The sequence below is a fragment of the Passer domesticus genome, chromosome 7 (genome assembly GCF_036417665.1).
Source record: "Passer domesticus isolate bPasDom1 chromosome 7, bPasDom1.hap1, whole genome shotgun sequence".
Lineage (NCBI taxonomy): Eukaryota > Metazoa > Chordata > Aves > Passeriformes > Passeridae > Passer > Passer domesticus.
Window position 1 is genome coordinate 39,291,764 of NC_087480.1, and position 27,123 is coordinate 39,318,886.

The 27,123-nt window shown below is 44.0% G+C and overlaps 1 protein-coding gene across 19 annotated transcripts in view; it reads right to left on the minus strand.

Moving 5' to 3' along the window:
- Positions 1–25,479, minus strand: part of DHX9 (DExH-box helicase 9) — a 37,605-nt gene extending 12,126 nt beyond the window's left edge. For 17 of the 19 annotated variants that reach the window (XM_064427850.1, XM_064427849.1, XM_064427848.1 and 14 more), the window contains exons 1-27: positions 25,268–25,479; positions 23,423–23,563; positions 22,313–22,427; positions 21,889–22,001; positions 21,389–21,534; positions 17,703–17,749; positions 17,160–17,290; positions 16,420–16,509; positions 16,164–16,325; positions 14,769–14,846; positions 14,261–14,452; positions 13,498–13,639; positions 12,940–13,022; positions 11,659–11,815; positions 11,387–11,487; positions 10,582–10,795; positions 10,299–10,393; positions 10,078–10,151; positions 9,301–9,453; positions 7,809–7,969; positions 6,066–6,177; positions 5,288–5,449; positions 5,047–5,174; positions 3,731–3,960; positions 2,779–2,894; positions 1,287–1,487; positions 387–526 (exon numbers count right to left, since the gene is read on the minus strand). In XM_064427850.1, the coding sequence (XP_064283920.1) occupies positions 387–526; positions 1,287–1,487; positions 2,779–2,894; positions 3,731–3,960; positions 5,047–5,174; positions 5,288–5,449; positions 6,066–6,177; positions 7,809–7,969; positions 9,301–9,453; positions 10,078–10,151; positions 10,299–10,393; positions 10,582–10,795; positions 11,387–11,487; positions 11,659–11,815; positions 12,940–13,022; positions 13,498–13,639; positions 14,261–14,452; positions 14,769–14,846; positions 16,164–16,325; positions 16,420–16,509; positions 17,160–17,290; positions 17,703–17,749; positions 21,389–21,534; positions 21,889–22,001; positions 22,313–22,427; positions 23,423–23,563; positions 25,268–25,378 (3,595 nt within the window). In that variant the 5' untranslated portion in view covers positions 25,379–25,479. Of the gene's footprint in view, positions 1–88; positions 527–1,286; positions 1,488–2,778; positions 2,895–3,730; positions 3,961–5,046; positions 5,175–5,287; positions 5,450–6,065; positions 6,178–7,808; positions 7,970–9,300; positions 9,454–10,077; positions 10,152–10,298; positions 10,394–10,581; positions 10,796–11,386; positions 11,488–11,658; positions 11,816–12,939; positions 13,023–13,497; positions 13,640–14,260; positions 14,453–14,768; positions 14,847–16,163; positions 16,326–16,419; positions 16,510–17,159; positions 17,291–17,702; positions 17,750–18,990; positions 19,120–21,388; positions 21,535–21,888; positions 22,002–22,312; positions 22,428–23,422; positions 23,564–25,267 lie in introns of those variants that run through there. The other 2 variants (XM_064427832.1, XM_064427852.1) reach the window with 2 other exon arrangements.
- Between the last annotated feature and the right edge of the window lie 1,644 nt (positions 25,480–27,123).

A 27,123-nucleotide genomic window follows, 5' to 3' on the forward strand; every position in this document is an offset into this window, starting at 1 on the left:
AATGCTTTGAGTCTCCAACAAGCACAATTAGCAACAGAAGCCTTCGAAATTCAAATCCAAACACAAAATCAAGGGTATAGCATTCAAGTCTTCAGAAACAAACTCTTTATTAAAAATAATACAACTTGCAGGGAATTCCCTAAGGGCATGATATATTACAGAGCTGTACTTGTACTAAGGAACCAAAAAACGCAAACTGGGAAGAGCAAGAAAGGAATTTGGGAAGGAAACACACTTTTGTTGAAGTGGAAAGACTCCACTGAACTATCACTACCAGCCTCCCCTGCCCGTGTCCCAATAGCCTCCTCGGTAGCCCCTGCCTGCTCCTCGGTATCCTCCTCCTCCTCGGCAGCCACCCCCACCTCCATAGCCTCCCCCAGGACTACCTGGGTATCCTCTTCCTGCCGAGTGCCAGCTGGAGTAGCCGCCATAGCCTCTGCCCCTGTGGCCGTGAGCTCCCCAGCCTCGAAGGGCGGCGCCGTTGTCGTAGCGAGCCATCTTGGGCGGGCGGGGGCCGTCCCCGAACCTGCAAGAACAACACCACACACCTGAGGCAAGCTTACAAACTGCACCTCTAAAAGATGGGAAAGAGCATGATCCTCAGCTAAGCCACCTCGATTTCCTGTGAGCACAATACGATGGTTGAACTACAGTTGCACTTTTGCACCTTTTCCACTTCAGGAAAGTTTCCTTTGCTTCAGAAGCAAGGGATGGAAATAAGGGGAAACAGGGGTGCAAGCCCGGCTAAATATGTGTTTGCTTTCCAGCAAAAGGTTGGCCCAAAATAAATATGGATTATCTTTTCTTTAAAAGATATTTTGCATTTTGTGTTTTGGAAGAGGGGATGACAGCTTTCATTCCTGAGAGCTGTGTGTCCTTGTGCAAATAGGCAGTGATGCCTCTGCATCAGGCTTTGAGTGCAAGCATTTCACACATCTCAGAGCATGGGCACTGACACAGAGCCGGCAGTCCCCATCCTCACTGGCACTGACACCAAAGCCTGCAGTCCCCATCCTCACGGGCACTGACACCAAAGCCTGCAGTCCTCATCCTCACTGGCACTGACACAGAGCCTGCAGTCCCCATCCTCACGGGCACTGACACAGAGCCTGCAGTCCCCATCCTCACGGGCACTGACACAAAGCCTGCAGTCCCCATCCTCACGGGCACTGACACAGAGCCTGCAGTCCCCATCCTCACGGGCACTGACACAGAGCCGGCAGTCCCCATCCTCACCGGCACTGACACAGAGCCGGCAGTCCCCACCCTCCCCTCCGGGCTCTCACCTGGTGCCGGCGGCCGTGAGCGCCATCCCCGCGGCCGCAGGGCGGGACAGCTGCCGGATGACGTTCAGCATGCGCTCGTAGGCGGGCTCCAGCTGGCGGATGATGCCAGGCTCTTTGGTCACTTCCACCACCAGGGCCTCCATGGCAGCGCGCAGAGCCGTGATGCAGGCGGCCGCCGCGTGCGGCATCTTCAGCTTGATCCTGCAGCACAAAGAGGTGTTAGAGCTGCCACGGCTTCCAGGGGAGCACCTGGGAAGGAAGAGGTTCTGCAGAGTGGCTTTTCGTTGAGACACAAACCTACATTCTCATCTCTGAAGTTCTAATTTGTCACTGAAGGGGTGAAAAATTCAGGAGGCAAATGTGAAAGATCCCTAAAATTAGCATTGTTAAAACATAATTATTTTTCTGGTAAAGTCTGCTCTTGAAATTTAACAAAGGGCCATGAAGATGCTCTGAGGACTGAAACTCCTCTGCTCTGGAGACAGGTTGGGAGAGCTGGGGGTGTTCAGCCTGGAGAAAGGAAGGCTCCAGGGAGGCCTTAGAGCCTCTTCCAGTACCTGAAGAGAGCTTTCAAAAGGAGATACAGGCAGATAGTGATAGCACAAGGGGGAATTGTTTTAAACTGATGGAAGGCAGGGTTTCATGGGATATTGGGAAGAAATTCTTCCTTATAAAGGTGGTGAGAGCCCCAGCACAGGTTTCCCAGAAAAGCTGTGGCTGCCTCATCCCTGAGAGTGTCCAAGGCTAGGTTGAACAGGGTTTGGAACAACCTGGTCTACTGGAAGGTGTCCACCTGAGAGATGAACTTTAAAGTTCTTTTCAACTCAAAACATTCTGTGATTCTATCATTCTATACTGGGATAAATTCAACATGTAACTTCTTGCATCAAAACAGCAAGATACAAAAATATAAAATAAACTGAAAACATTAGGCTCCAAGATTTTGAAAGGTCCAACCCTCAAACTGTTAGCAAATTAAGCTAAAGGATTTCTTTGGCTCTGTTTTACTAACTAGGGGGTAAAAGCAAAAAAACCAAAACAACCATCCAGATGTTATTTGGTGATGACCATAAAATTTACACTGGCAGAGACATTTCTATTTCTCTCCTTAAGCTGTGTTTCTGTGCCTTGAAAACAAGGTTTCCTCAGTCTTTGCCTGAGGAGGAGGTCAAAACCACATAGTGCCTTCCTTGCAGTTAGAGGAAAAAAACAGCAATTTTTATGGAAACTGCCTTGTCCTGTTTTCAGTTTAAGCAGATAATTTGCATGAAACAGGGCTCAAATTAACCTGTCCCTTCCTCACAGGAAGGAAAGGTGATGCCTTCCCAACACACCTGTGGTGCAGTTTGCTCTGGATCCCTGCCCTACAGACATTTGGTCTGCATTAGCTGCACGTCCCCTCAGTCAGGGGCTCAGAACTGGATGAGCTTTGTCCTTTCCAACCCAAACCACTCCATGATTCCATGATTCTGAGCACCAAGCAGATCCATACCAGTCATCCACCAGAATGAGCTCCCCATCTGACAGCACTTTCTTGGAAGCAAAGAGGAGCAGCTGCAGTGGGCTCACCAAGGTCATGGTTTTGGCAGAGATAGCTCGTGTTCGAATCTGCAAGTTAAAGAGGAAAATTACTCTTGAAATGGAAAACAGAGCTCTGCACCTTCCTCTGAACACTGAAACTGGAGAATTTTGTAAAAAAAGCCCCAAACAACACACAACAAAGCCAGGTATAATGTTAGGAAATTCAAGAGTGTGTGCACATACAAAATTGAATGCCAGGCAGAAGTTTACAGGGATTCAGCACAGGCTGGTGTAAAACCTCAACAAAAACTATCTTCCATTTTAAAACATTCATTTTCCATGTCTGCAGTTATGCAGCTTTGGCAAGAAACACCTCATGCTTTGCTAACCTTAAAATGACCAGAACACATCTGGGTTTTCTTCCCTCCCTTCAGTTACTGAGGCTGTGATGAAAAGCTTTAGTGGGCTCCTACTCAAGAGGTTGCCAGATGTCCATGCTGTATCATGTTACACTGACCTTGAGCTTGAACTTGAACAACATCAAGCCAGAGATAACAGCCCTGCTAAATGGCTCCTGCCCTCAGTTTAAAGAGGAACAGAAGAGGTACCTAGTGGGCAGGAAGAGAGCTGCACAAAAATCCTTCCTGCATCCCAGCCTCAGCCAGGTGCTGTCTAAGCCACTCTTAAGCCACCATCTTAGTCACTCTTCATTTGCTGTGTGTATTTCTCATTTAATAAAGCAAAACCTTTTGAGCTCAAAAGTTCTTTGCTGGGTTTAGGGGAATCTCACTTGAGAGAGATGGTCAAGGTGGTCTAACCCTCCTGGGATCTTGTGAAGAAGCAGCAAAGTCTCACCACAGCTCTGAACTATGGACTGGGAATCAAGACAAAATCCCTGTCAAGAATAAACCCAAAGTCTCTACCTTCTCTCCAAAAACGAAGAAGGGTGATGGATACTTGATGTCCTGGCTGCTGAAAGGGCAGTTGACAGATGATTTGTGGATGAGAGCATTGTGCCCCTCAGTGGTAAGAATCTTCCTCTTCTCCTTGTGGTAGCAGACATTGGGGTAGACCCCAAAAGCCAGCAGGGAGATTACAACATCCAGGTTGTTATCAGGGCCAGTGTTGTTAAACGGCTGAGTCATCAAACATTCTGTTGGCAGAGAACAGAAGAGTGGCTCAAATCCATGGGACACGTAGGAGGAGAGCACAACACAGCTATTTAGGATCCTGGATCAATGCAAAACTGTTTAGGAGCCTGGATCAATGCCTTTTCTGATTGAATCAACTGCTAGATGTTATCTCCAATGACCTCTGAACTCAGAGCATTTAAGTTCTACATTCAATTTTTTATTTCTTAATGGAGAATGAAAAGCTGAAAAATACTACTACAAAGAGATATTTTCCTCTCCCAAACTCTTCAACAACAAGGAGAGATGCGTTTGCCCAGAATGTGCTGTACCACAGTGTGTTTACTGCATTTGTTTTGGAGACAGATCTTTTGGGGGAGGTTTAAAATGGATGTTTTTATTAGTTCATTTGTTACAAATCTCCCCCAGGGTCTCTGGTGGCTTGTTTTCAAGTCATCTTGCCCAGAAAAAAATTACGGATAAATGCAGCAGTGATCCTAACAGCATGAGGAGAAAAAAATTAAAGGAATTTAGAGAAAAAAAAAGTAAAGGAAGGGAGATAAACATCTGCTTAATCCAGGCAGTCATGCCATTTCACTGAGCTCCTCAGCAACATCAGGAAATTTCAGAATCCAGTCAAGTTTAAGAATTTTTTTCTCTAGAAAATGGAATAATCTGGCACTGCTGCACATCCCTCCTGCAGCACAAACCCAGGAAGTCACAGAACACTGTTCAGATCACACAGACTCCCCACTAAGTCTATGGAAAGAAGGGGGAAAGCACAGCACAGCACGTTTTGGAGATGCAACAAGTGAAGGAGAAAGAAAGTCACAGAGGTAACTCTCTAAGGACATCTGTTTAATAGATTTTTAATCCTGCAGCTCTAACCTCAACCTCCAAAATCTTCACGGTGCACCACAGCCATCACAACCCTAGGAGAGAACACTAAAATTCCACCTGAATGCAGCTGTAAAAATGGAGTGGTATTAAGGCAAATCCACTATACTCCCCTTGTGCTTGGGTGCTCAACACAGATTATCCTGGTTATTTATTTATCCTCTCAGAATGAAAAGTGCAATCATTAAACTATTGAACTTAATCAGAATCACCTTCAGGAAAGCCAGAACTAATAAGTATGTCTTTTAGCTGGACTTTTGCTTCCCAAGTCATTCTAAGAGTGGCCATGCTGAGTCTTTTGTGTTCACAAAATCTTTTCTCTGCTTCTTCACCACCCATTCTGAAAAAAAAAAAAAAAACAGAGAGAATTAGAAGCCTGACCAAGGCAAGGAAAAGCTCACCCTGTGTTCTTCACCTGTAACCCCCCATCACCTGCTGTGCCAGACAACATACCTTGCATCATCCCAGGCTTGGAAGACAGAGAGCAAAGCTACATGATCTGAATACCTGGTCCCAGCAAAATTCCTATGGACATAACCCAGGCGTTTGCCTTCACTGATGAAAGGTTCAGGGAAACAGGTGGCTGCAGAGATGGTACATACAGCATCTCCCACACTGAAAGGAACCACAGAAGGGATCAGGATCATTCAGAGTTAGTGCTGCCAGCACCTGCTGCAGCCTGCAGATACCAGGGGAAACTTCTCTGCTAGAGACCTTAGGAATCTGGCCTTTATCTGCTAGAGTTCTTCACTGAAACACTTCCCTGGAAGAGGATGCTAAATTAGCTCTATCTGCCCTCCCCATCATCCATACACCACCTTCTTCTGGTGGAAAGGTCCCTACAGTAATCACAGGACCCTATAGCCATCACAGTGACAAAGAACAGATCTACTAAAGTAAAACATGGAGATTGATATTGATTTTTCTCCTTACCTCATTGTTAAATTCCATACCTCCCCGCTTCTAGCTGACTGTTATACCTAAGTGTTTCAAGTCCCACTGCTAATTCAGAAATACTCAGCCCCCACTGATGTCTTGCCTTTAACTGAATTTCATGACCACTTTATGGCCTACACTGGAAGTTATTTCTTCTCTGCTCCCATGAAGATTCAGTCACCTCTCCCCAGCTGCAGCATTTATTGCTCATCTAGATATATTGGTTTTACTCTCTTGCAAGAGGCTCAGGAACTCAGAGAAACAAAAACACGACCACTGAGACCACTCAACTTACTAAAAAATACAGCCCATGATCATCATCTTGCCCAGACGAGGTTCAATGGGAAGTTTGGCCAGGATTCTTCCAAGAGGTGTCAACTCATCATTGGAATCCAGGGCATCAAGCTCTGAAACAAGATCCTTTGTTATCAAAGAGAGTTAACTAACCCCAGAAATCTTTAGATAAGAATTTCACACTTTTAATAGTTGTGCTTAAACTGAACCCCAATCATATTTAAGTTTAATGGTGGTTACACTGTTGCCAACCTGATTTTCAAAACTGGTTTGAGGTCAGACAAGTTTTACTTTAGCTTTACAGAATTTTTGCTACCTCCTCTGCAATTAGAATAATCACAATGTAATTCACATACATAATTTCCCATTCCTTTTTAGTTTGCTTCTGTACAAACCACTATTACACTATTAAACCATCTATTATCTAATGAATCTAACCTAATTTCAGCCTCAGAATTTCTGCCTGTCACAACCAGCTGTGGAGTCTTTGTTGCCATTGCCAAATCACAGAACCCTCTTCATCAAAAAGAGAACACCACAGGCTCTCTTCCTTGAAGCTTTACCTGCCTTGCCCTCCTCCCATTACCTAAGAATTATCACCTGTATTCATCCTCAAAGCTACCAAAGTTTTTTTCACATAAAATAAAAAAGAAGCTTTGTAGTCTCAGCAATTAAATGGGAAAGGAAAGCATAAATCAATCTTTCTTGGTGTCTATTGAACCCAAAAGCTTAAAGAATACTTTGAAGAATAACATGTTTCACCTCCCTAAGAACATACTAGCAGTGTACCTACACTGAAAAATCACAGGTCATCCAGAAAAGGGAAGCACCTGAAGACACATCTATTTGTTGTTAGAACCAAAAATATTTGCCTCTTCCCCTGGCTCTCCAATTCTCAGCTGCACAACATGAAAAGTACTAATAATTTTCAGAACAGAAAGTCATTAAACCTGACTACGTATCCCCAGCAATATTTTTTCATCCTGGTCTCCCTCCTGTATACAAGCAACGCAGGCTCAGCACACAATTCTTCCATAAAATCAACAATGAAATAGATATTTCCGTTGTTAAAAATTGTAGGAAGTGCTTATTTAGTGACATTTATGAAGTGTGCTGAGATTTGAGGTCACTTTCATGCTTTACATCTAAAGCACAAATTTAGAGTTCTTCCCTGCTCTATTTTACTCATAGTCTAGTTAAGTTTATGAAGAGAGTGGAGAGACAACCTAACCCACACGTCAGTTTTTTTGTTTTTGATGCAGATTCAAAACTGGAGATTTAATTTCTTGACAAAATCTGAGATACTGGGTCAGCAAACCGTACAAAGTGGTAATTATTTAATAAACTACCAACCTCTGTTTTCCAGTACTTTTATAGAAGCTTTGTAAATGCCTCAAGCACTGGACTGAGTGTATGTCAAACACAGCAGTGCCACAGCTGGAAAACAGGAAGCTGGAAGCTAACATAACTTACTGGTAAAACAACAAAACAAGCCTGAAGTTTGAAGGCTCAAATTTCTTAAAGGAATGACACTCCACTGGGAATTAAGTATTTCTTCAGCTGCACAAGCCACTGCCACCCACACGATGCCTCCAGGTTGCTGTGTCAGCCACAATACGCTGCTCCACCAACCCACCCCGAGGTGGTAAAGCCATTTCTGAGCTCACACACATGGAAGACCACCTGGAGCCAGTTCCACTGGCAGCCCAGGACCAGTGGCCAGCCCCGTGGGCACACGGGATACCTCTCAGCGTGCGCTCCGCCTCGATCACGGCATCCAGAGGGGGCGGCTCGATGGCTTTGGCCAGGAACTGCCCGATCCCGCCCAGGCGCAGCAGCTTGATGCTCAGAGCGATTTCGTGGAGCGGCGTCCGAAACATTTCGGGCGTCATGTGAGTCTGAAGTCTGGAATGAGAACAAAGTCTCGTTTCTGTGAACACAGGCTTTGATCACCATGAGGGGTCATTCCACCAGCAGAAAACACTACCCTCCAAAGTAAACTCTGTCTCCAAGCCCACCCATCGGCTCGCTGTGCTCCTGGAACTTGGGCTCTTCTACCACAAAATTCTGTACTTCTCCATTCTCCTTTGGGGCAAATTTACACTGGGAATGCAGAGGGAATAGTCCTCACATCTACCCTGCCCACTGTGGTTCTAGCATGAGCTGACCACAGAGAGCCTGCAGGGCTGGAGCAGAGTTAGCAGCATGGCTGTGTCCAGCCCCACATTTGTTCTTTACAATCCTCTCCTGTTCTGATAAGGAAGTGCTTATATACTCCCGAGAGACAACCTGCTTTCAGCCTGCTCTACATAAAAGCACTTTTCTGGTGCAGCTGGCACCAGATTTAGATGATTTCTCTCAAAAACCTATCTGTACAAGTCCACACACATGCTTTCTTAAGCACCAAGGAACTTGTATATTTTGAGTTTATATTCTCTGAAGGAAGGGAACCTTAAAACCATGATTACTTCAGTAGCCTAAAATCAGATCACTGTCAAAAATTATTAATTAGAATCATTGCACTGTGCTCAAAAACAGATCTAAATAAATTTGAGAAATTCAATGAGAGTTTTTGGTCAACTGAGGCTTTTAAGAGTTTACAGGAAGTTAAACATCAAAATACAGCTATGCTGTAACAGCCACAGAAAGGGGCACTGAAACTTCCAGGAGAGAGATAAGAGTGTAACTAACAGCTGTGTTGCCTTCTCCAACCTCCAATCTCCGCAAAGAGACTTCCATGGCTCCAGTAATGGAAAAACAGTCTGGCAGAGAGGTCAAAAGTTCCAGCAACAGGGAATGTGCTAGAGCACCATGAAGGGGCTTCCTGTCCATGGAATGGGGATGGAGAGCAAACTAACATCTGCCATCCCTGCTTTTTACCATTTTCATGACAAAACGGCCTGTTACATGGCAATGCCAGGTCCTCCCAGTGTTTGAAGGCTGACTAGAGCCTTGCCCTCATTACAAAACTCTTTCCTTTGCCTCAGTTCCCAAGCAGTATTACCCTCTTCTTGAGAAGTTTGGTAGGTTGCAGTGACACTCTTAATACCAAAATCATGAACTATGTATCCACCTCATACTATGGGTAAAAACATAACATATGTACATTTTTTTTGAGCCAACATCATCCATCTTTTCTCTGTGCTTTCTGCAATGATTTCCCCAGTTTGACCCACAGCAGCACCCAAGAGCTCTGGGAGAATTCCTTGAGGTATTTTTGGAGATCACAGCCTCACCTCTCAAAGCGAGCTCTGCTGCACAAGTGGAAACAGAACCCGGCTCGCACGCGCCCAGCTCTGCCTTTCCGCTGCTCCAGATTGGTTTTGGATGCCCAGACCGTGGCGTAGTTTGTCATGTTGTTGTGAGCAGTGAACAGCTTCACTTTTTGCCTGTCACAGGAAAAACACCACTAAAGATCAAGTGGCCTTCATCTTAAGCCCTGCCAAATCAGTTCATATTTTATGGCTTGCAGCCACACTGGTTTTAAGAAGCCAACCATCCCTTGTTTGTGTTAGTCAGGCATCAGTCTGGAAACTAAAGCATCACACTCTTTCTAAAGCAGTGCCCCAAACTACTGCACAGAATAATGCTCTCACAACTGTCCAAAAAGCATAAAGTTCTCATGAATTCATGAGCTCTCTGTGTAGTTTTCTCAGAGAGCATGCACAGCAAGGCAGGAACTGTAACAGACTACAAAAACCTTCCTCTTTATCATCAGCCAGACACTGAGAGTTTGTAAAACTCCTTTGGCAGATGACGTCTACCAAATTGGTGTGGAGACCCAGTGACACCTCCCATGAATAGTGCCAGCGTGACCAACCCAGCCCCTGAGATGCCAGCATGTCGTGTCACTGTGCTGACCAGCTAAAGACAATGCTGATTTGTCCTGAGGGAGTTAAAGTTCTCAAACTCAGCTCAGGGAGCATGGGAACACAAGGCACTTCTGTGCACTCCCAAAACCTCTTTTGCATTCCCAAGGGGTTTATGAAACAAAAAGCTGCTTCATAACTCACTTGCAAGAGTCAATAACAAAGACCACGTCATTGATGGTAATGCTGGTCTCGGCAATACTGGTAGATAAAATCACCTATAAAGACCAGGAAATGCAAAGGGATGTTATTTGGTTTGAAAAAGCTGATAATGCCCAGCAAGATAAACTAGAGAATTTATTAAAGAAGTCAGCAATACGTTCCCCAAAAGCTCAAGTGAACTGAGCACAGAGAAGGCTCCCTACTTTGGTCACCCCAGGAGGCACAGGATCAAACACCCGACGCTGCTCCTCCAGAGGAACCTGGGAATGCAGAGGTAAAATCCTGTACTGGTGGCCTCCTACAACAGGAAGACAAAAAGGTTAGTAACTACTGCTATGTGAATCTCATTTCTTCTTTCCACAACAAAAATTTCTGGCCATTCACTCTAACAACAAATTAGCTCCCTAAGCCACTCATCCAACTCCCACCTTCACACAGTCAGTAGTTTCCTTGGGAAAAGAAATATTACAAAATAGCTGCTTGTACCAAAGCGTGGGTTCATTTCTAGATGCTTCTGCATTGTATAGATTAAGTTCCAGCCAGGCAAGAAAATAAGGACAGCTCCTGGGACATTCAGAGTCCTGATATAAATCAGCAGAGCCTCAATGAGTTCAAAAGAAGTTTCTCTCTCATTCAGCTGAGCCATGGAGTGCTTTGTTTCTGGGCCATATTCATCGCTGCAAATAAGGTTGCAGTTGGCCTACAAAAGAAAAATACCACAAAGGAAATAATATAAATTAATTTACTTAAACTACAGAGACTGGCTGGCCAGGCAAATAAGAAAATGAAATGTGGGTAGATGTCTTTCAAGAAAAAATGGCCATTAAAAAGAGATTTCATTTAAGTGGCCCAAACAAAAGTTTCAAAATTAAAAGTTGAATAAAACAGTTATTTTCTTGACAATATACATAAGCATTGACAATATCAACTGCAAGAGAAGAAGGGAGAGAATCTGTATTTTCACTCTAAGAAGGTACCACCAAGCTCATATTTCTCTATTTTTTTTCCAAGGTTACTAAACTTCACTTTCAAAAGCATTTCAGTTTTAGCTTTAAAGAGAAGTAGTTTGACACAATATGAGAACCTTAGCTTCAACGAAAAAGAAATTTTTCAGTTTACAGGGGCAAGAAGAAAATTTAGTTCCACTGTTGAAGTTAACAGCAATTTCAGATATTAAAAATAAGAAAGCTGCTAGAGATGTTTCACTTCAACAGTGCCAAATTAATTACACTCAAGCTGGAGTACTAAAAATGGCCCTTGTTTAATTTTTCATACTAAAATTCAAACATACATCATCATCTTCACCACTTTCTTCATCCTTCTCTTTCTTCTTCTTTTCCTTTGGTGGAGGGACAAACTGAGTCATTTGAATACAATCTTCCAGAAAATAATCTGCAAGGACAGACAGATGATAAGGACTGACTGCTGGAAGCTGGTGCAAGGGTACATAATTCTTGACACCACTTCTCAAGAGTCTCCTGAAATAAACCAGGATATTTCAGCGTATGAATGCAAGGCTGATAAAAACTCAAGCAGTTTCTGGAAGTACAACCAAGGATTTACCTTGGACAGGAAAGGTTCTGCCATAGACCTCAATGATGGGACAGTTGAAGAAGTATTCACAAAACATACTGGTATCAATGGTGGCAGACATGAGGACAACCCTGATCTCAGGATACACCTGAACGACATCCCTCAGCACCACCAGAAGGAAGTCAGTCTGCATAGAAAGAGAGTAGGAGTATCATTAACTTCACAGCTATAAAAAGCAGTATTTTCCCAAGAAACCAGAAGGAATTACACACTTACTGAGCAAGAGATGTAACATGTAGAACACAAGTGTTCTAAAACCAGAAAGAGTGCTTGACTTGTTGTCAGTGCTTTATTTTGAAACTACTGCCATGCCTGGGGTTTTAGGATTTCCAGTGTAAATAAGGGTTTTTCTTTTCTACAAAAATAGTTTGCTTCCTTCCTAATAATACATTACAACCCCAGGTATTTTTCAGCCATAATTCATGAAATAAATAGGAATTACTCAGTGTAAGTGTGTAAGATGTTTGTAGTTCTGCTTTCATCTAGTATGGCATTTATCTAGCTCTGCCATGCAGTCAGTTACGCATGCACTTAGGTCAACAGACAAAATTCCAATCTCACTCACAATTTCCAAAACTCGTATTTTACATCATTAACATACATTTAACAGATGAAGAGATGCATCAGAAAAATGTGTGTTGCAATTTTATTCAAATGAGTCCCCAAATTCTGTCCAAACAACCTTAAACAACCTGTCAGAATTTCACAGTTTCTCTCACTCTTGATGTGACAAAGCTGAAAACTATATAGAATAATCAAGGGAACAGAAAATGTTTGCCATTTCAAATTATATACAATACCTCTCCTAATTCTATCATCAACTTGTATTTTACTTTACGCAAACCCTGAATTTCAATGTATCACTATCAAGATTGCAGGTTCTGTGAACACCACCAGTAATACAAGTGTCAGTAAAAACAGCACTCCAAAATAACAGTCATTCAGAGTGCTCCCCCACTTGGACAGATGTGCTTGTACTGTGGTGTTCCATTTTCCAGAGAGGACCAGGACACAGGGGATCCTAACAGGAGAAAATCAGAGGGCAGCAAGGAAGCACAGGTCCTTGCCCTGCTACTTAGATAAGGAATAATTAAGAGTTCTAAAAGTCTTATCAAATAAGGAAAACTCACACATCTGACACTCACTAAGACAGAGTTTCCTCTTGCATGCTGGCTACTACACACAAACACACACAGAAGTTAAACAGAACAGAATCATAAAGATGAGGACTGTCATCACCAGCTAACTCACGTTAATGTCTCTCTCATGGATCTCATCAACAATAACGTGACTAATGCCACGGATCCCAGTCTCCACCTTTCTCAGAAGAACACCTAAACCAGAGACAGAAGGTAAATGTTCATGCAACAGTTCAACCTTCCCCCTCCCAGCCCATTTGGTTTAAAAATCAGGAAGTGTGCAGGCTGCACAGCCCCTTTTCCAACCCCATCTCTAACTGCCATCCTTTCCTTTGTACAAGTGACGGCAAGGCCACGAAGCATTACACAAGAGAGACTCTTCCATCTTTCCCACCCAGCGTTGTTTCCCTTTCTGTTTTTTAAGGACAATCAATATATGGCAATTTGATCTCTTAATGGGATTATTTCTGTGTGCTATCAGACCTGTAGTATCAAACTTCTGATCAAAAATCTTAATTTTTCATGTCACAATGCCATGTCAGCAAACTTTTACCCAAAAAAAACCTTTTCAATCTTCTAAGCAGACTTCATAAAAATTTCAATCTAACCATATTTCTGCTTTTGCTGCTAACTCGGAGTTCAGACCCAAACACAAGGAAGCAATACAGACCTACAGTGCAGAACATGATGCTGGCATGTGGCCGAGGCAGCACAGACTCGAAGCGCACGCTGTACCCACAGCTCTGCCCGGGCTCTTCCCCCCTCTCATAGGACACACGCTCCGCTACGGAAACTGCGCTGATCCGCCGGGGCTGAGGGGGCAAAAGTTTTCCCTAACTTAATGAAGAGGTTTTAGAAGTTTATCACAATACCACTGAAAGCAACAGAGGAAATTATAAATGCTACAGATGTCCTGTCCTTAGATTTCTTTACAAAGTAATCATTAAACAATAATATTTGTAACAGCACAGGTTTTTTTTTCACAAAGGAAGGATATAAGGACTTATAGCAACTACCAGCTGCTATTTCCCCAATCATTTCCTCTTGATCTGCTGAGAGTTTTTCACCTGGGCAAGGTTCAAGCTAGGTTATCCAAACTGTAAATCCATGCAAGAGTAACATTCCACATGAAAAGACACATGATGCTGAGGTTTCTCCTACTTATATTGCTGAGGAGGTATCTTTCTGAACCATGTCCTGCCATGATAATAAGGTTCCTCAACACATCCTTCAATCCCCTTCAGGGCCAGGTCAGTAGGGCTTGGAGCAACCTCGTCTAGTGGGAGCATTGCTGACCATGGAAGGGTGCTGGAACAAGAAGAGCTTTAAGGTCTCTTCCAGCCCCAATCATTCCATGGTTCTGTAATTTTATCCTAACCAATAAGTGATTTCTTATATCCACCACAGAACAGCAGTGGCCACACATTCCTCACCTGTGTCACCACTATGTTGCACTCAGCAGCTCGGTTGGTTCTGATGTATTCATCCAGGATGTACTGGGGCACTTGAGTGGTTTTGCCACAACCAGTGGCACCACGGATGACAACAACAGAATTGTGATGGATTGCATCCAGAATTTCACTTTCAAAATTCTTCACAGGTAAAGCCTCCCTCTCTTCTCGGATCTGGAAAAAATGGTCCAGGACATCTCCAAGATCTCCAAAAATCAGCCTATTCTGCTCCACATCTATACTTTGCCTCACTCTGCTACACTTTTTCCTTACCCAAAGGAAAAAAAGCCAAAAAACAAGTCATAGTTTGTACTTTTTCCTGGCACAGCACACCTCACCCCCACATCCACCCCAGGGGAACATCCAGCACTTCTGAAAACGTGCTGTGTGTTTGTGCTGAAATCCAGCCTTTTACACTTGGTGTCAGTTCAAGCCCTTCTGGAAAATGGAGAGCCCAGGGCAAGGATGACAGTCCCAGGACACCGCTTACCCTCTGTAACTCCTGGTCCTGCTCCAGTCGGTGCAGGAAATCACTCCTCACATCCGCGCTGATTCGCTCCGGAGTCAGCTGCAAGTGCAAGACGTGATTTGGAGGCTTTGTGACCCCTCTTCTATCTACATCCTAACTTCAGGATCACATCAGCCACACCAACATCGTGACCCCAAAGATCCCTAAAGGATGGTTTCCTGCATAACTCCCTGAAATCAGTTATGCCTCTGAGCTGTTTTATTTCACTCATTCCAGGGTATTAAACATGCATCTCCAAAGAAGTCTCTCAGAAAGACTGACAACACTGAAACAGAATGATTGTTTAAATTGAAACACTTTATCCACTTGAGAAGCACACCCTATTCAGCAGCAAGCCAAGAAGAAGATGATTTAAACAGGAGTTTTTAATATAAGTAATGACCTAATGTAAACACAAACCTACCCTTTAAACAGTAGCTGAAAAGGTAAAAGTTTGAAGAGAATTCATAAGGCAAACCCTGTCTAACAACGCAAAAGAAATCTGAAGAAATGCAAATTTGGTACCAAAGGGCTAGTTCTTTTTAGTACTAATAAGTCAGCTGTTCCAGTCAGAACTAGCACAGGTAAATCCTGAAGAGATTTGAAACCATCTCAATTTGCAATGTCCATATTGGTTATGTGTTTCCTGCAGCAACAGCTAAATTTACATTACTTCCCTATAATTTAAAAAAATCAATGTATTGCAATCAATACTAAATTTATGCAATTTATGGAAAAAAAACTCCAGTAGAGAAATAATTAAATTATCATTTTGGCCATAAGCAATCTGAATGTTGTAGGAGAATCAAGTTCCTGCCCTGAAATCAGTTTATTCCAGTCAGACCAAATTACCCTCTGAACTTGGCAAACCAGTAATTCTTTCCCTTCTCCTTCATTTCATCATGCCACACTGTTGCTTTTCATTTTTTCTGTGCTGAATGGGATTAGAAATGACAAAAAGTAAGGTAGTTGATTGCTTTTGTAGTGGCACTGGCTTGCAGCAGTTTCTCCTCCCAGAACAAGGGTCTGAGCATGGAAGTACGGGAAAGAGAGGCCAGAGAATTATAAATGACATGCCCATGAACTTTCCTTGTAATTTCAATTATGAACTTTGTATGGGCTGCACGATAGCAGGCAAAAGGTGAAACAAAGCAGAGAATTGGGACACTGAAGACACTGCTGGTCACGACCTGATAACCCATGAAGTAAACACAAAGAACTCTCTGCCTCCAGGTCAAGAAGGGAATGAATTTTATCAGTGGACTGTCTTGTCCCTTCAAACAGCTCATACTTTAAATCCTGGTGGAGGAGAAGCATTTAGAAGTTCTGGAAGCATGGGGAAATCAAGCAACAGATCCATTTTTTAAGTTGTCTTACATTTGCCAGTGGACCCTCATCAATATTGCAGCCAGTCCAAGGGTTCCAGTTGGAATGAGGTGGTGACCAGGGAACAACTCCCATATGACTTTGTCTCTGTGATGGTTCGAAATGGGCCAACTTTCCAACATTGATCAGAACTGGATTACTGGGATCTTCAGGCTATAAATCCAAAAGCAGAGTGAGCAAAGACAGATAAATGATTAAATGAGCAGGTGTGATGGTCCATACCTGGAGCATTGAACCACACACTCACCACAGGCACGATCTCCAGGGACAGTTCCCGTACAGTCTTTTGCAGATGATTTTCTAAGTCAGGAGACAGCGACACTTCATAGGGTTCCACCTAGGAAATATTAAAAAACTACATGTCATTATACACAGAAAGACAGGCACTGGAAGCCACAACTGTGGGCTATTACAGGTGAACCATCAAACACCTCCTTGTGAAACAAGGCCAAAGAGTATCGTCAGTTCAGCATTCACACTCTTGGAATGTTTTGCCAACTTTTCATTGAAATAAGGATTTGTAGGCTATTTTAAAGTATCTGAGTTTAATTTCAGAGGAACACGTTCCCAAACGTGTAACCACATACCAAAATAAATTACCAAAATAAACCAAAACACCAAATTCCTTGGTATGTGCGTGTATCTATATTTGAATTGCCAGAAAATGATCATGTGACAGACAATCCAAACAACCAGCCTAAAGAGAAATATTCAAGCTTGTAGAAAAATTATACTGAAAATAGTATTTGTCGCAAATCCTATTTCATTTAATAGAATGTAAAATTAGTTACTGTTCCAATCACATGAAGTTATATTTGTGATGCAAATCACTCACCAGAACAGAAACAGTTGCTAAAGAATAAAAATTATTATTAACTTGTAAGATGTTAAATATGGAGAGCAAACTCTTAACTCACTCCTGTTTATGAGAGTGCTTCTGTGTTATGAAATGAAAGCAGTAATTCCTGTCCCTCCTGCCAAACTCACCGATTCTTTCTTCTTAGTTTGCCCAGAGTAAGGCTCAATGACCCCAAGATGGTAGAGCTGTCTGACCAGGGAAAGGGCACAGGACTGTGCTGCCAGCTTTTTGTTTGATCCGTGCTCGCGACTGAAAATCCCTGCAGCACACAGAGGTCACAGCTGCAGCAGCAGAGCAGTCAAGCAGCTTCCACAGAACACACTGCTCTGAACTGGGCTCTCTGCTGTACACTCAGACCAGGTTTCATGGACAGCCTCAAATCTTGATAAATCCAGAATTCCAACATAAAACCCAACCAGGCCCCTCCACGGCCCAGCTCACACTGGCTGTGTGATGTTACTTTACTGCTAAGTAAAGTACTTTGAAGTTTTTCTGCATTCAGTGCCTAAGGAAGTATGATTGCCCAATACCACCCAGAAACATCACACAAATGATCCTCTACCTCTGGAAGTGGCTCCAACACATAACTATAACAAACTCTGTACCCACAAATGTTCCTCTATACCAACACCCATCTCTTGCTAGGTTAAAAAATAAATAGGAGCACTTACTTCTGCCCAGCTGCCTCACATAAATGTTCATTTCTGCATTAAAGCTCCTGCAAGAGAGAGAAAGAAAGAACACAAAGGTACAACTACCAAAAGCTGACACTGCAAACATACTTAGTCTTTCCAATATTTCTAGGCAAAGATCCCTGTCCTCAATCAGAAACTCTCAATTCACCACTAACCAAGGTAAAGTATTACTGCTTTTAGTCCCTTTAACCCCAAGGTAGTATGTAACAGACCTGTCATCAACAGAACCAGTACATTTGATAAGAAGAGTTCTGAATATGCCACTGTTCAGCACTGAAATTTACAGCCACATCATTAGGAAATATGCTCTGAGCTGTCCAAGTTTAAGGAAACAATTATAAAGCAAGTGGGATGCAACATTAACATGCATCCCAATGTACCATTAACTGTATCCCACATTAGTGGTGGTATAACACTAATGTAACCCACTAACAGCCTGTGTTTCATGAATAGATGCAACATTTAATACAGTTATTCTGCTTTTGCCACACACTTGGTCAGCTCAGAGCATAAACAAAACCAAACCAGGTCATTTAGTCAAAAACATGGAACTTATCTGCACAGGAGACAGAATATTTGAATTTGCATGAATTTCCCTTCCCTTATTGCCATATTGTAGAAACAGCAAAACTTGAGTAACAATAATAGTTACTCAAGGGTAACTCTGGCAGGAAACTCAACAGTTTTCTTAGTAGACATGTAACCAGTAAAGGTTAATTGGCATATTCATCATAGAATCATGGAATGGTTTGGGTTGGAAGGGATCTCAAAGACCATCTCATTCCAATCCCCTGGGCAGGGATACCTTCCACTATCCCAGCTTGCTCCAAGCCCCACCCAACCTGGCCTTAGACACTTCCAGGGATGGGGCAGCCACAGCTTCTCTGGGCAACCTATCCCAGGGTCTCACCACCCTCACAGGGAAGAATTCAGGCTTTAAAAAAAAAACCTCAACAGAGGAGAATAGAAATCATGATCCATATTTTTAAGAATCCCAAACCTAAGCCTGTATTTGCCACATGAAATATGAAAGCTGAATTCCTGTAAGACAGTATTTAAACAGGCAAATGTGACTCAAGGTGCATGACTGGAATTTATTGAACTGAAATCCTCTTTGGAAACTAGAGCTTAGCATTTGTACAGGTGGAGGCTGTGCCTTGCACCTGCATCCTTCATTTTTTGCTGCAAACAAACAACAGAAAAGGTTAAGTGAGTGATTTAAATTCCAGGTTAGCCCTCCTTCCTGTGCTACCAGCGAACTGACCTTCAGGCACAGTGGCTTCAGGGGTCGAAGGCCACTGGCTCTCAGGGACACAACAGCCACCTAAGACACCGATGACAGTATGTTTCTCAGCCAGGCCTACAGTCAGCATTCAATCTCATTCTCCTCCACCTGAGGGGAGAACAGCAACACCAGAAATCAGTTTGCAGCAGAATCCCACATGATTCCCTAGTCCAGCCTCAGCAGCCTGTGTGTGAGCAGGCACAGGTCTGTGGTGTAGGTCTGCAGCAGGAACAGAAGGAGGCACAGGCATCCCAACACAGAAAAGCCACATCCCATTCCTTAACATGAACTCATGCTTTGTGTTTTAGGACAGCTATCTTTATATTTACAACTTATACCCTCCCATCATAGTTAAAGTTGCCAAATTCAAGTTTTCCAGCTATTACTAACTTTTTAGACCATGAGTATGATTAATTGACCACAAACCTCTGAGAGCATGGCTGATATCTGTTATAATCTATATCTCTGATCATTACCTCAAAAAGCCCAAAACAGTTTAGCAAGATACACAACTGGTATTTCTTTAAGAAAACCCAACAACCTAAACTTTATTATGCCCTCAAAACTCCAAGAACATCCCACTCCTGTTACACACACCAAAAGGATTAAATCCAACAGTCTTCCAACAGTCTCTAAATGAGCCCTACAACGTTAGGATTGTTTCATGCCTGTTTGATTTGTTGCAGCAGGTAGTGAATAGCCCCTTCTGCCATTCCATCCAGGGCAATCCACACCTGCTTCCCTGAACAAGAAGTATATAGGAAACTCTGAAATGCACTCCAGGAGAACAATAGCCAGGCTGAGAAACATACTGCCATCAGTATAATTTTATTCTGCTCAAGACTAGATAAATTTAAATACATGGGGTTTAATGCTGCAGAAGGTGCAACAAAAAATGAGCTACACAAATAATCCCTAAGCTACAATGTCACAGCATATGTCTAAGTTGAGTCAGCCATGATACACAGAGTATCATTAGACAATTTCAGAAGGCTTTAAGCATTCATCCATACAGAGTAACATCATGTCACTTCAGAAGGCTGCAAGCCTCTGCCCTTCTTGTTCTCCAGCCCAGCCTTTTATCCCCTCATGCTGATGCCCTGCCCCTGTGTGCCTCTGCTCCCTTTGGTGTTGCTCAGTGCCCCTGGGCACTCCATGGCTCATTGCTGTCAGTGCTGCTCACCTGCTGCTCACAGCTGCACCCGCTGGGGATGGGGCTGGGCCAGCCCCACTCACAATCACCACACACTCTGTGCCTACACTCCTGGACAGAAGGAACCTTCTGCAAGAAGCATAATTTAAATTCCTAGTACTGTACAAACTAACTTTTTATGTCACTCACTCAAGTGAAGGAAATGGCCTTGCCTGAGACACATAAATTGACATGAAGCGACTTGGAAGACAGGTTTTAAATGAGAATTTACAACTTTCTGTACTAACAGACATCTTTTAGATGTTCCAAATGATTGGAAGACTCATTAACAAAAGAATACCATAAGTCCTGCATGTGAGACTCTCTTGAAAAGGCTGTAATAGGAAAATTCTCCTGTCTTTCTAAAAATATAACTCTCATACAACACAAGTTTATATAATGCAAAAAGCCCAATCCCAAACCCAATCAGGAGAATCCAGCAGCAGCAGCATGCCTTTGTTTCCAGCCACAAAACATCATTACATGTCACCAGAAATAATACAATGTCCTAATGTCTGGATGATTTATAAAGACTGTTCCTAATAGGGATAAAATAATAAAAACCATCAATTCTTTATGCACAACCTGTTATGAACTACTTTAATTTGGGAGAAGCACGTGCAAATTCTCTGGTGGAACAACTATAAGTCAAAAAGGAGTAATGTCCAGCTGGTCTTAACTGAAACTTAAGACTCTCAGAACTCCTTTGGGATAATTCTGCCAAACTGCTTTTTTCAAAAGAAGATTCTATTGCCAAAAAAGTTAATTATAATAGATATATATTATATTATAATAATATATAGATATAAATTAAAATATAAATAAAATGTCCTTAAAGCACATTGCTACATAAGCATATTTAATATTTACTTAAAATGCACAAAGGCAACAACACTTACAGAACAATTACCACAAGCAATTGAGCTCTCTTTTCACAGAAACTGACACCCCAGCAGCTGACCAGAGACAGAAATCAGTTCAAAAGCTGCATATCCAGAATTTCTCAGGAATTTCTTCAATCCCTCAGATCTCTGCACTGAGGCTCCTCACCCCCACATCAATATTCAGGGATGTTGTTGGTCCTGGCAAAGAACACTATGGCTCTATGGAGTGTGGCAAGTGTGAACAACCACTGCCAAAAATATTTTGAACCTTTCATACAGACAGTGACTAAAACTACCAAACCTGTTGTGATCAGGCCCCATTTCAGTGTATTTATATTCTTCCTGGATCTTCTCCTTTTGGAAAAACTGGTTCAGACGTGCCTTGGCATTTTCCAAGGTCCAACCCCCATGAAGATCTGCATTTAAGTCCACTTCTGACTCTGAGGTCTAATATGGAAAAAAAGAGCATTGTTTACCAGTTTAAAGATTAAATAATTCACCTGTATGCTATGAAATAATTAAGACATCACAGAAAACGCTAAAAAGTCCTCAGTAATTCTTTATTTTCAGAATAAAATGTCTATACAAAGTCCTGGATGTTTAGACTATCCAGACTGATTTATTTGTCCCTAGCTTAAACAAATTAACTTCATTAAAAGTCAACAATTAAATCTGCAGCTTAAATAATAGCAAAATATCAAAAGCAAACTGCAACCTTGATTATAAATGCAAATAACAAATTAAAGGGGATGAAAGATACCTATTTTAAGAGCTAAAGGAGAATTCCTCTGCATGACTTACCTTCTGCATTTCTTGCTCCTCTTTTCTGGAATAATAATCTTGCAAGTTTGCACCCCGATCCCATTGAGCTCCATGACTGCCACAGCTTCCAGGTGCTTCACCTGGTCCGTTGCCTACCACAGAGAAAAAATAAAATAAAATAAAATAAAATAAAATAAAATAAAATAAAATAAAATAAAATAAAATAAAATAAAATAAAATAAAATAAAATAAAATAACTGCCCAAAACATGTTCTGAACAATGGAGAGGCATTGCCTGGCCATCCTGACAGGCCATGGCCAGTCCCTCAGACCTCATGCAGTCATCCACACCTCTGCCTCAAAACTATGACTGCAGTGTCCTGTCTGAGAGTGATGCAATTTGGGGGAGAAAACACCACCAAAATACATTCAAATACACAGAAATTACCATTTTCAGTCTTACCTACTTCACTTTTTAAAAGCAAATGTGGAGGAAGAGGTCCCCCCACAGCTGAGCTGGAACCAGTGACACCTCTAGCTGCTTCCTGTCCTGCAGTGGGGTTATCCCCTGCTGCTGGCTAGGGAAGGGAATGAAGGAAAACCTCAGCACAGCAGTGTACAACAAGTCATTTTACAATTTAGCTAGAAACTGTTCAGGAAGTTTAAAGACCTCAGGCAACATCATGCAACAGTTATCCCCAGTAAATATGCAATATTTACTACACAAAAGCAATCCCAATAACAACACAACTGTGAATATTTTAACACTGAACTGCCAAGAAACTAACTGGCACATTAAAACCAAAATAGCAGTCCTGCTCCCACTGGGTTCCACCAAGGCTGATGAGGCAACGAGGCTGCTTCCACTCAGAAAACTCATATATCCTCAATGGAGCACTAGAGGAAGATTCTTCCCTCTCAACAGGTAACACATGACTTCATATTTTATTTATTTCTCTGAACTTGCTGTAACGACAGTTACCCTCTTTTTCCTCAGCCTTTAAGTGATAGTCACTGTTGACTTCACAAAATATCATAAAAAGTACTGATCCTGTTACACATCTGAAGCAATTAAGGTTTAGAAATGCCAGATTTTCAATGTCTGGTTTGATATATCTTTGATTATTATTTTTGGGTTTGGTTTTGGTTATTTTTAAAGCACACAGGATTATATATATATATATATAATTAGAACATGGCTCAAAGACTTCAAAGTGTCAGGTGTGAGTACTCAGCACTTTGAAAGCCAGGCTGCACCTCACAGGGACTCTAAATTCTTTCCAGCCTCTTCAGCTTTGCATCATTTGATCTGGTAAATACAACATGCAGCTGTATTTACCAGATCACCCGACAACATTCAGCTGGACCTGATAATCTCAAAGGCCTTTTCCAACCTAAATGATTCCATAATTCCATGATATTCTGTGTGTGTCCCAGCCTTCCAGGAGTGTAAGAATCCCTCACATTCATCACTGCACAGGGGCACCAGACTGAACTCCAGGGATGAAACACACCTGGGAGCATGGCAGCACAACAACAGAGCAGTCTTTGGTAAGGGGAAAGAGCAGCTTACTCCAAAAGCAGGGATTTCATCCTTCTTCATTTCGTTCACCCGCACTAAGTAGTTGATGAAGTCTCGGGCAGCATTGCTCTGAGCATCCTTCTTGTTGGTAGAGTTGCCCATGCCAACATAGTTGAAGCCTTCCACTCGGACCTGCAAGGAACAACACACTGCTCATGAGCAGCTGAAAGGGGCTTGGGGGCCAGCAACACCCACAGGAACACCAAATCCTGGCTGCTGCTAAGTACAGGAGAAATAATATTACTAACTGTTCTTACATATCATTATATATACCTATATATTTCTGTAAGTTTTTAAAAGCAAACCCTCGTATTCTGAGAACTTCTCTCAGAGCACAAGGGCTTCCCAAAACTTTGTGGAATAAAAACCAGTGTAGGAAGGGAACCTGGCAACCCAGGGCAGCAAACTCTGCACAAGGTCACTTTCTTCAACCTAAATCCCAAACTCTTGGACAACAAAGACAGGAGTGACCTTGAGCCAGTGTGTCCACTCAGCCACAGCTCCATGTTATTCCAACTACACAGCTCTGGCTGCCCTGGAAGTATTCAAGGCCAGGTTGGATGGGGCTTGGAGCAAGCTGGGATAGTGGAAGGTATCTGTCTATGGCAGGGAGTGGGACTGGATGAGTTTTAAGGTCCCTTCCAACCCAAACCACTCCACGATTCTGTGAATGTATCTATTCATGCAATCAATCTATCTGAGTATTGCTTAACCAGTTATGATACCTTGAAAACTGCTTTACTGCCACTGTGTTTCTTTGTTTTCTTACTGACATACAAGACAAATAGGGGAGGGAAGGGTAAAATGGCAAATTTAAGGTGTTTAGTGCAAATTCATGGCATCACTCATGAACTGATCTGTTCTACACATGGCCTCACACTTAGTGCCAGCTACCTGTCAGAGCCAACCTAAATTCACAGCTCCCACATCTGCAGTATCTAGAGGCAGGAGTAAGGTGCTAACAGAGCAGTGTAGAGTAGCAACCATTCCCGAAAGAGTTCTTTAATACACTTCATCTCAAGTTCAAGAGCAGACCAAAGCTCTTGGCAAAGGTGACATACAATATCCCTCACCAACTATTTTAACTGCAAGAAGGGTCGCACAGTGCAGAGATGCACACCACCCTTAAATAAACCAATCTGTTTTCCCTGTAAGAACATCCTTTGAGATTTTTCCCTCCTTTCCCTCCTTTCACACCTCAGTGCACACTCAGCCTGGATGGACACTCTGGCTCAAAGTGCCTCCGTCCTCTCCAAGCCCTCGGCTTCCAGTGATTCCCACCCAGGCTGGGCAGAGTCCAGACCCCAGACAGGATCCCAGACCCTCGGTGCTGACCCCAGGTCCCTTCTGGCAGAGCCCAGGCCCCGGCAGCATCCCCAGCAGGGCCCAAGGTTCCTCTGACCGAGCCGCCAGCCCTGCTCCCAGGCCCGGCACTGATCCCTCGTTCCCGGGGGCAGAGCCCGTGTCCGGCCCAGCACGATCCTCGGCATCACCCCGAGACCCCGGCAAAGCCCAGACCCCGTGACGGACCTCAGATCCCCGGCAGGGCCCCACGTTCCCCCTGACAGGGTGCTCAGACCCCCTGCACAGCTCCTGGCCCTCCCGGAGCGGACCCGTGCTGGCGGCACGGCCCAAGCTCCCTCGGGGAGAGCCCCGGCTCCCGTCACGGCCTCCAGCACAACCCCCAGATACCCGACAGAGCCCCGGCAATACGCCCAGAGCCCGCCGAGGAGGGTGCCAGTCCCCTCTGTGTCCCCGGCACAGCCCTGACCCCCTCACAGCCGCTGCCATCCCCCACAGGGCGGCCAGCCGCTCCCCGGCGCGGCAGGCCCGCACCTCGCAGAGGAAAGTCTGCCGGCCGCGGCCGCCGGCGGCGCGGATCTCGTAGGCCGGCATCACCCTCCTCCTGCCGCACCAGGCGTACAGGTAGTTCTTCACGTCCCCCATGGCCGCGCCGGGGGCATCGGGGCACGGCCGCCCGCTCCAGCCGGCGCCGGGCCGCGGCAGCTCCGCACGGCAGCGCCTGCGCGGCGCCAGACGGCGGCCGGGAGGGAGAGAGGAGGGAGGGAGAGAGGAGGGAGCGCGCCCGGCCCCGGCACCGCTGCACCAGGCCCCGTCTGAACCGCCTTCTAATGGGCTTCCTGCTGAATAGTGCCTGCTTCTCAGGCGGTTAAAGTGTTTCAGTTTAAATAATCATTCTGTTTCAGTGTTCGCAGTCTTTCTGAGAGACTTCTTTGGAGATGCATGTTTAATACCCTGGAATGAGTGAAATCAAACAGCTCAGAGGCATAACTGATTTCAGGGAGTTATGCAGGAAACCATCCTTTAGGGATCTTTGGGGTCACGATGTTGGTGAGACTGATGTGATCCTGAAGTTGGGATGTAGATAGAAGAGGGGTCACAAAGCCTCAAATCACGTCTTGCACTTGCAGCTGACTCCGGAGCGAATCAGCGCGGATGTGAGGAGTGATTTCCTGCACCGTCTGGAGCAGGACCAGGAGTTACAGAGGGTAAGGGGTGTCCTGGGACTGTCATCCTTGCCCTGGGCTCTCCATTTTCCAGAAGGGCTTGAACGTGACACCAAGTGTGAAAGGCTGGATTTCAGCACCAACACACAGCACGTTTTCAGAAGTGCTGGATGTTCCCCTGGGGTGGATGTGGGGGTGAGGTGTGCTGTGCCGGGAAAAAGTGCAAACCATGACCTGTTCTTTGGCAGTTTTTCCTTTGGGTAAGGAAAAAGTGTAGAGGAGTGAGGCAAAGTATAGATGTGGAGCAGATCAGGCTGATTTTTGGAGATCTTGGAGATGTCCTGGACCATTTTTTCCAGATCCAAGAAGAGAGGGAGGCTTTACCTGTGAAGAATTTTGAAAGTGAAATTCTGGACGCAATCCATCACAATTCTGTTGTTGTCATCCGTGGTGCCACTGGTTGTGACAAAACCACTCAAGTGCCCCAGTACAAACCAGTCCTCTCTTCCCTCCTTCCAGCCACCTTGCAATCATTGTTTTCATGAGGAGCAGTCAGGGCATGGGATCCCTTGTATTTCAGCCACAGGGATCATCAGCCAGCAAGAGGATCAGCCCAGGACAGAAAATGCACATTTCAATCATTTCAATGTGACATCGGGTGAGTTGCTCTGGTGAGACCCCCACCTACAGAGCTGCCTCCGGCTCTGTGGCCCCAACATCAGGACATGAAGCTGCTGAATCGCCCCAAACCGGGAGAGACATTTGCAAGCCAATGTCCAAATGTGGTATTTGCTTTACCCAGCGCGCCGGGTGCGCGGGGATCACTCCTCCTAACGGGGCACACCCAGGCACACAGTAAATTACAATATATGGTTACAGGCCATACATATTCATGGTTTGCCTTAGAAAAGGTGTGGTTATGCAAACTGTTTCTTAGAATTATTATCATTAGCACACGCGAGGCGCAGTGCACCCTGCTGGCCGCGCTGAGGAAGGCTCCGCGTCCCCCTCGGTGCTCCTTTGATGAAGGCTGGAGTCTTCCTCGCCCTGCCCTTTCCACCTTTCTCCTCCAGGCATGGGCAGTCTCTTCTTAGCTGTTTCAGCGATTCCTCACTGTTTTCAATAAGTTTTGTCCTTCATTTTATATAAGTTTTGGTCCTTATTTCTTGACAGATTTAATTCTGTGTCTTTAGCTTGTGGCTTAATATTTGCTGGCTTCTGTAT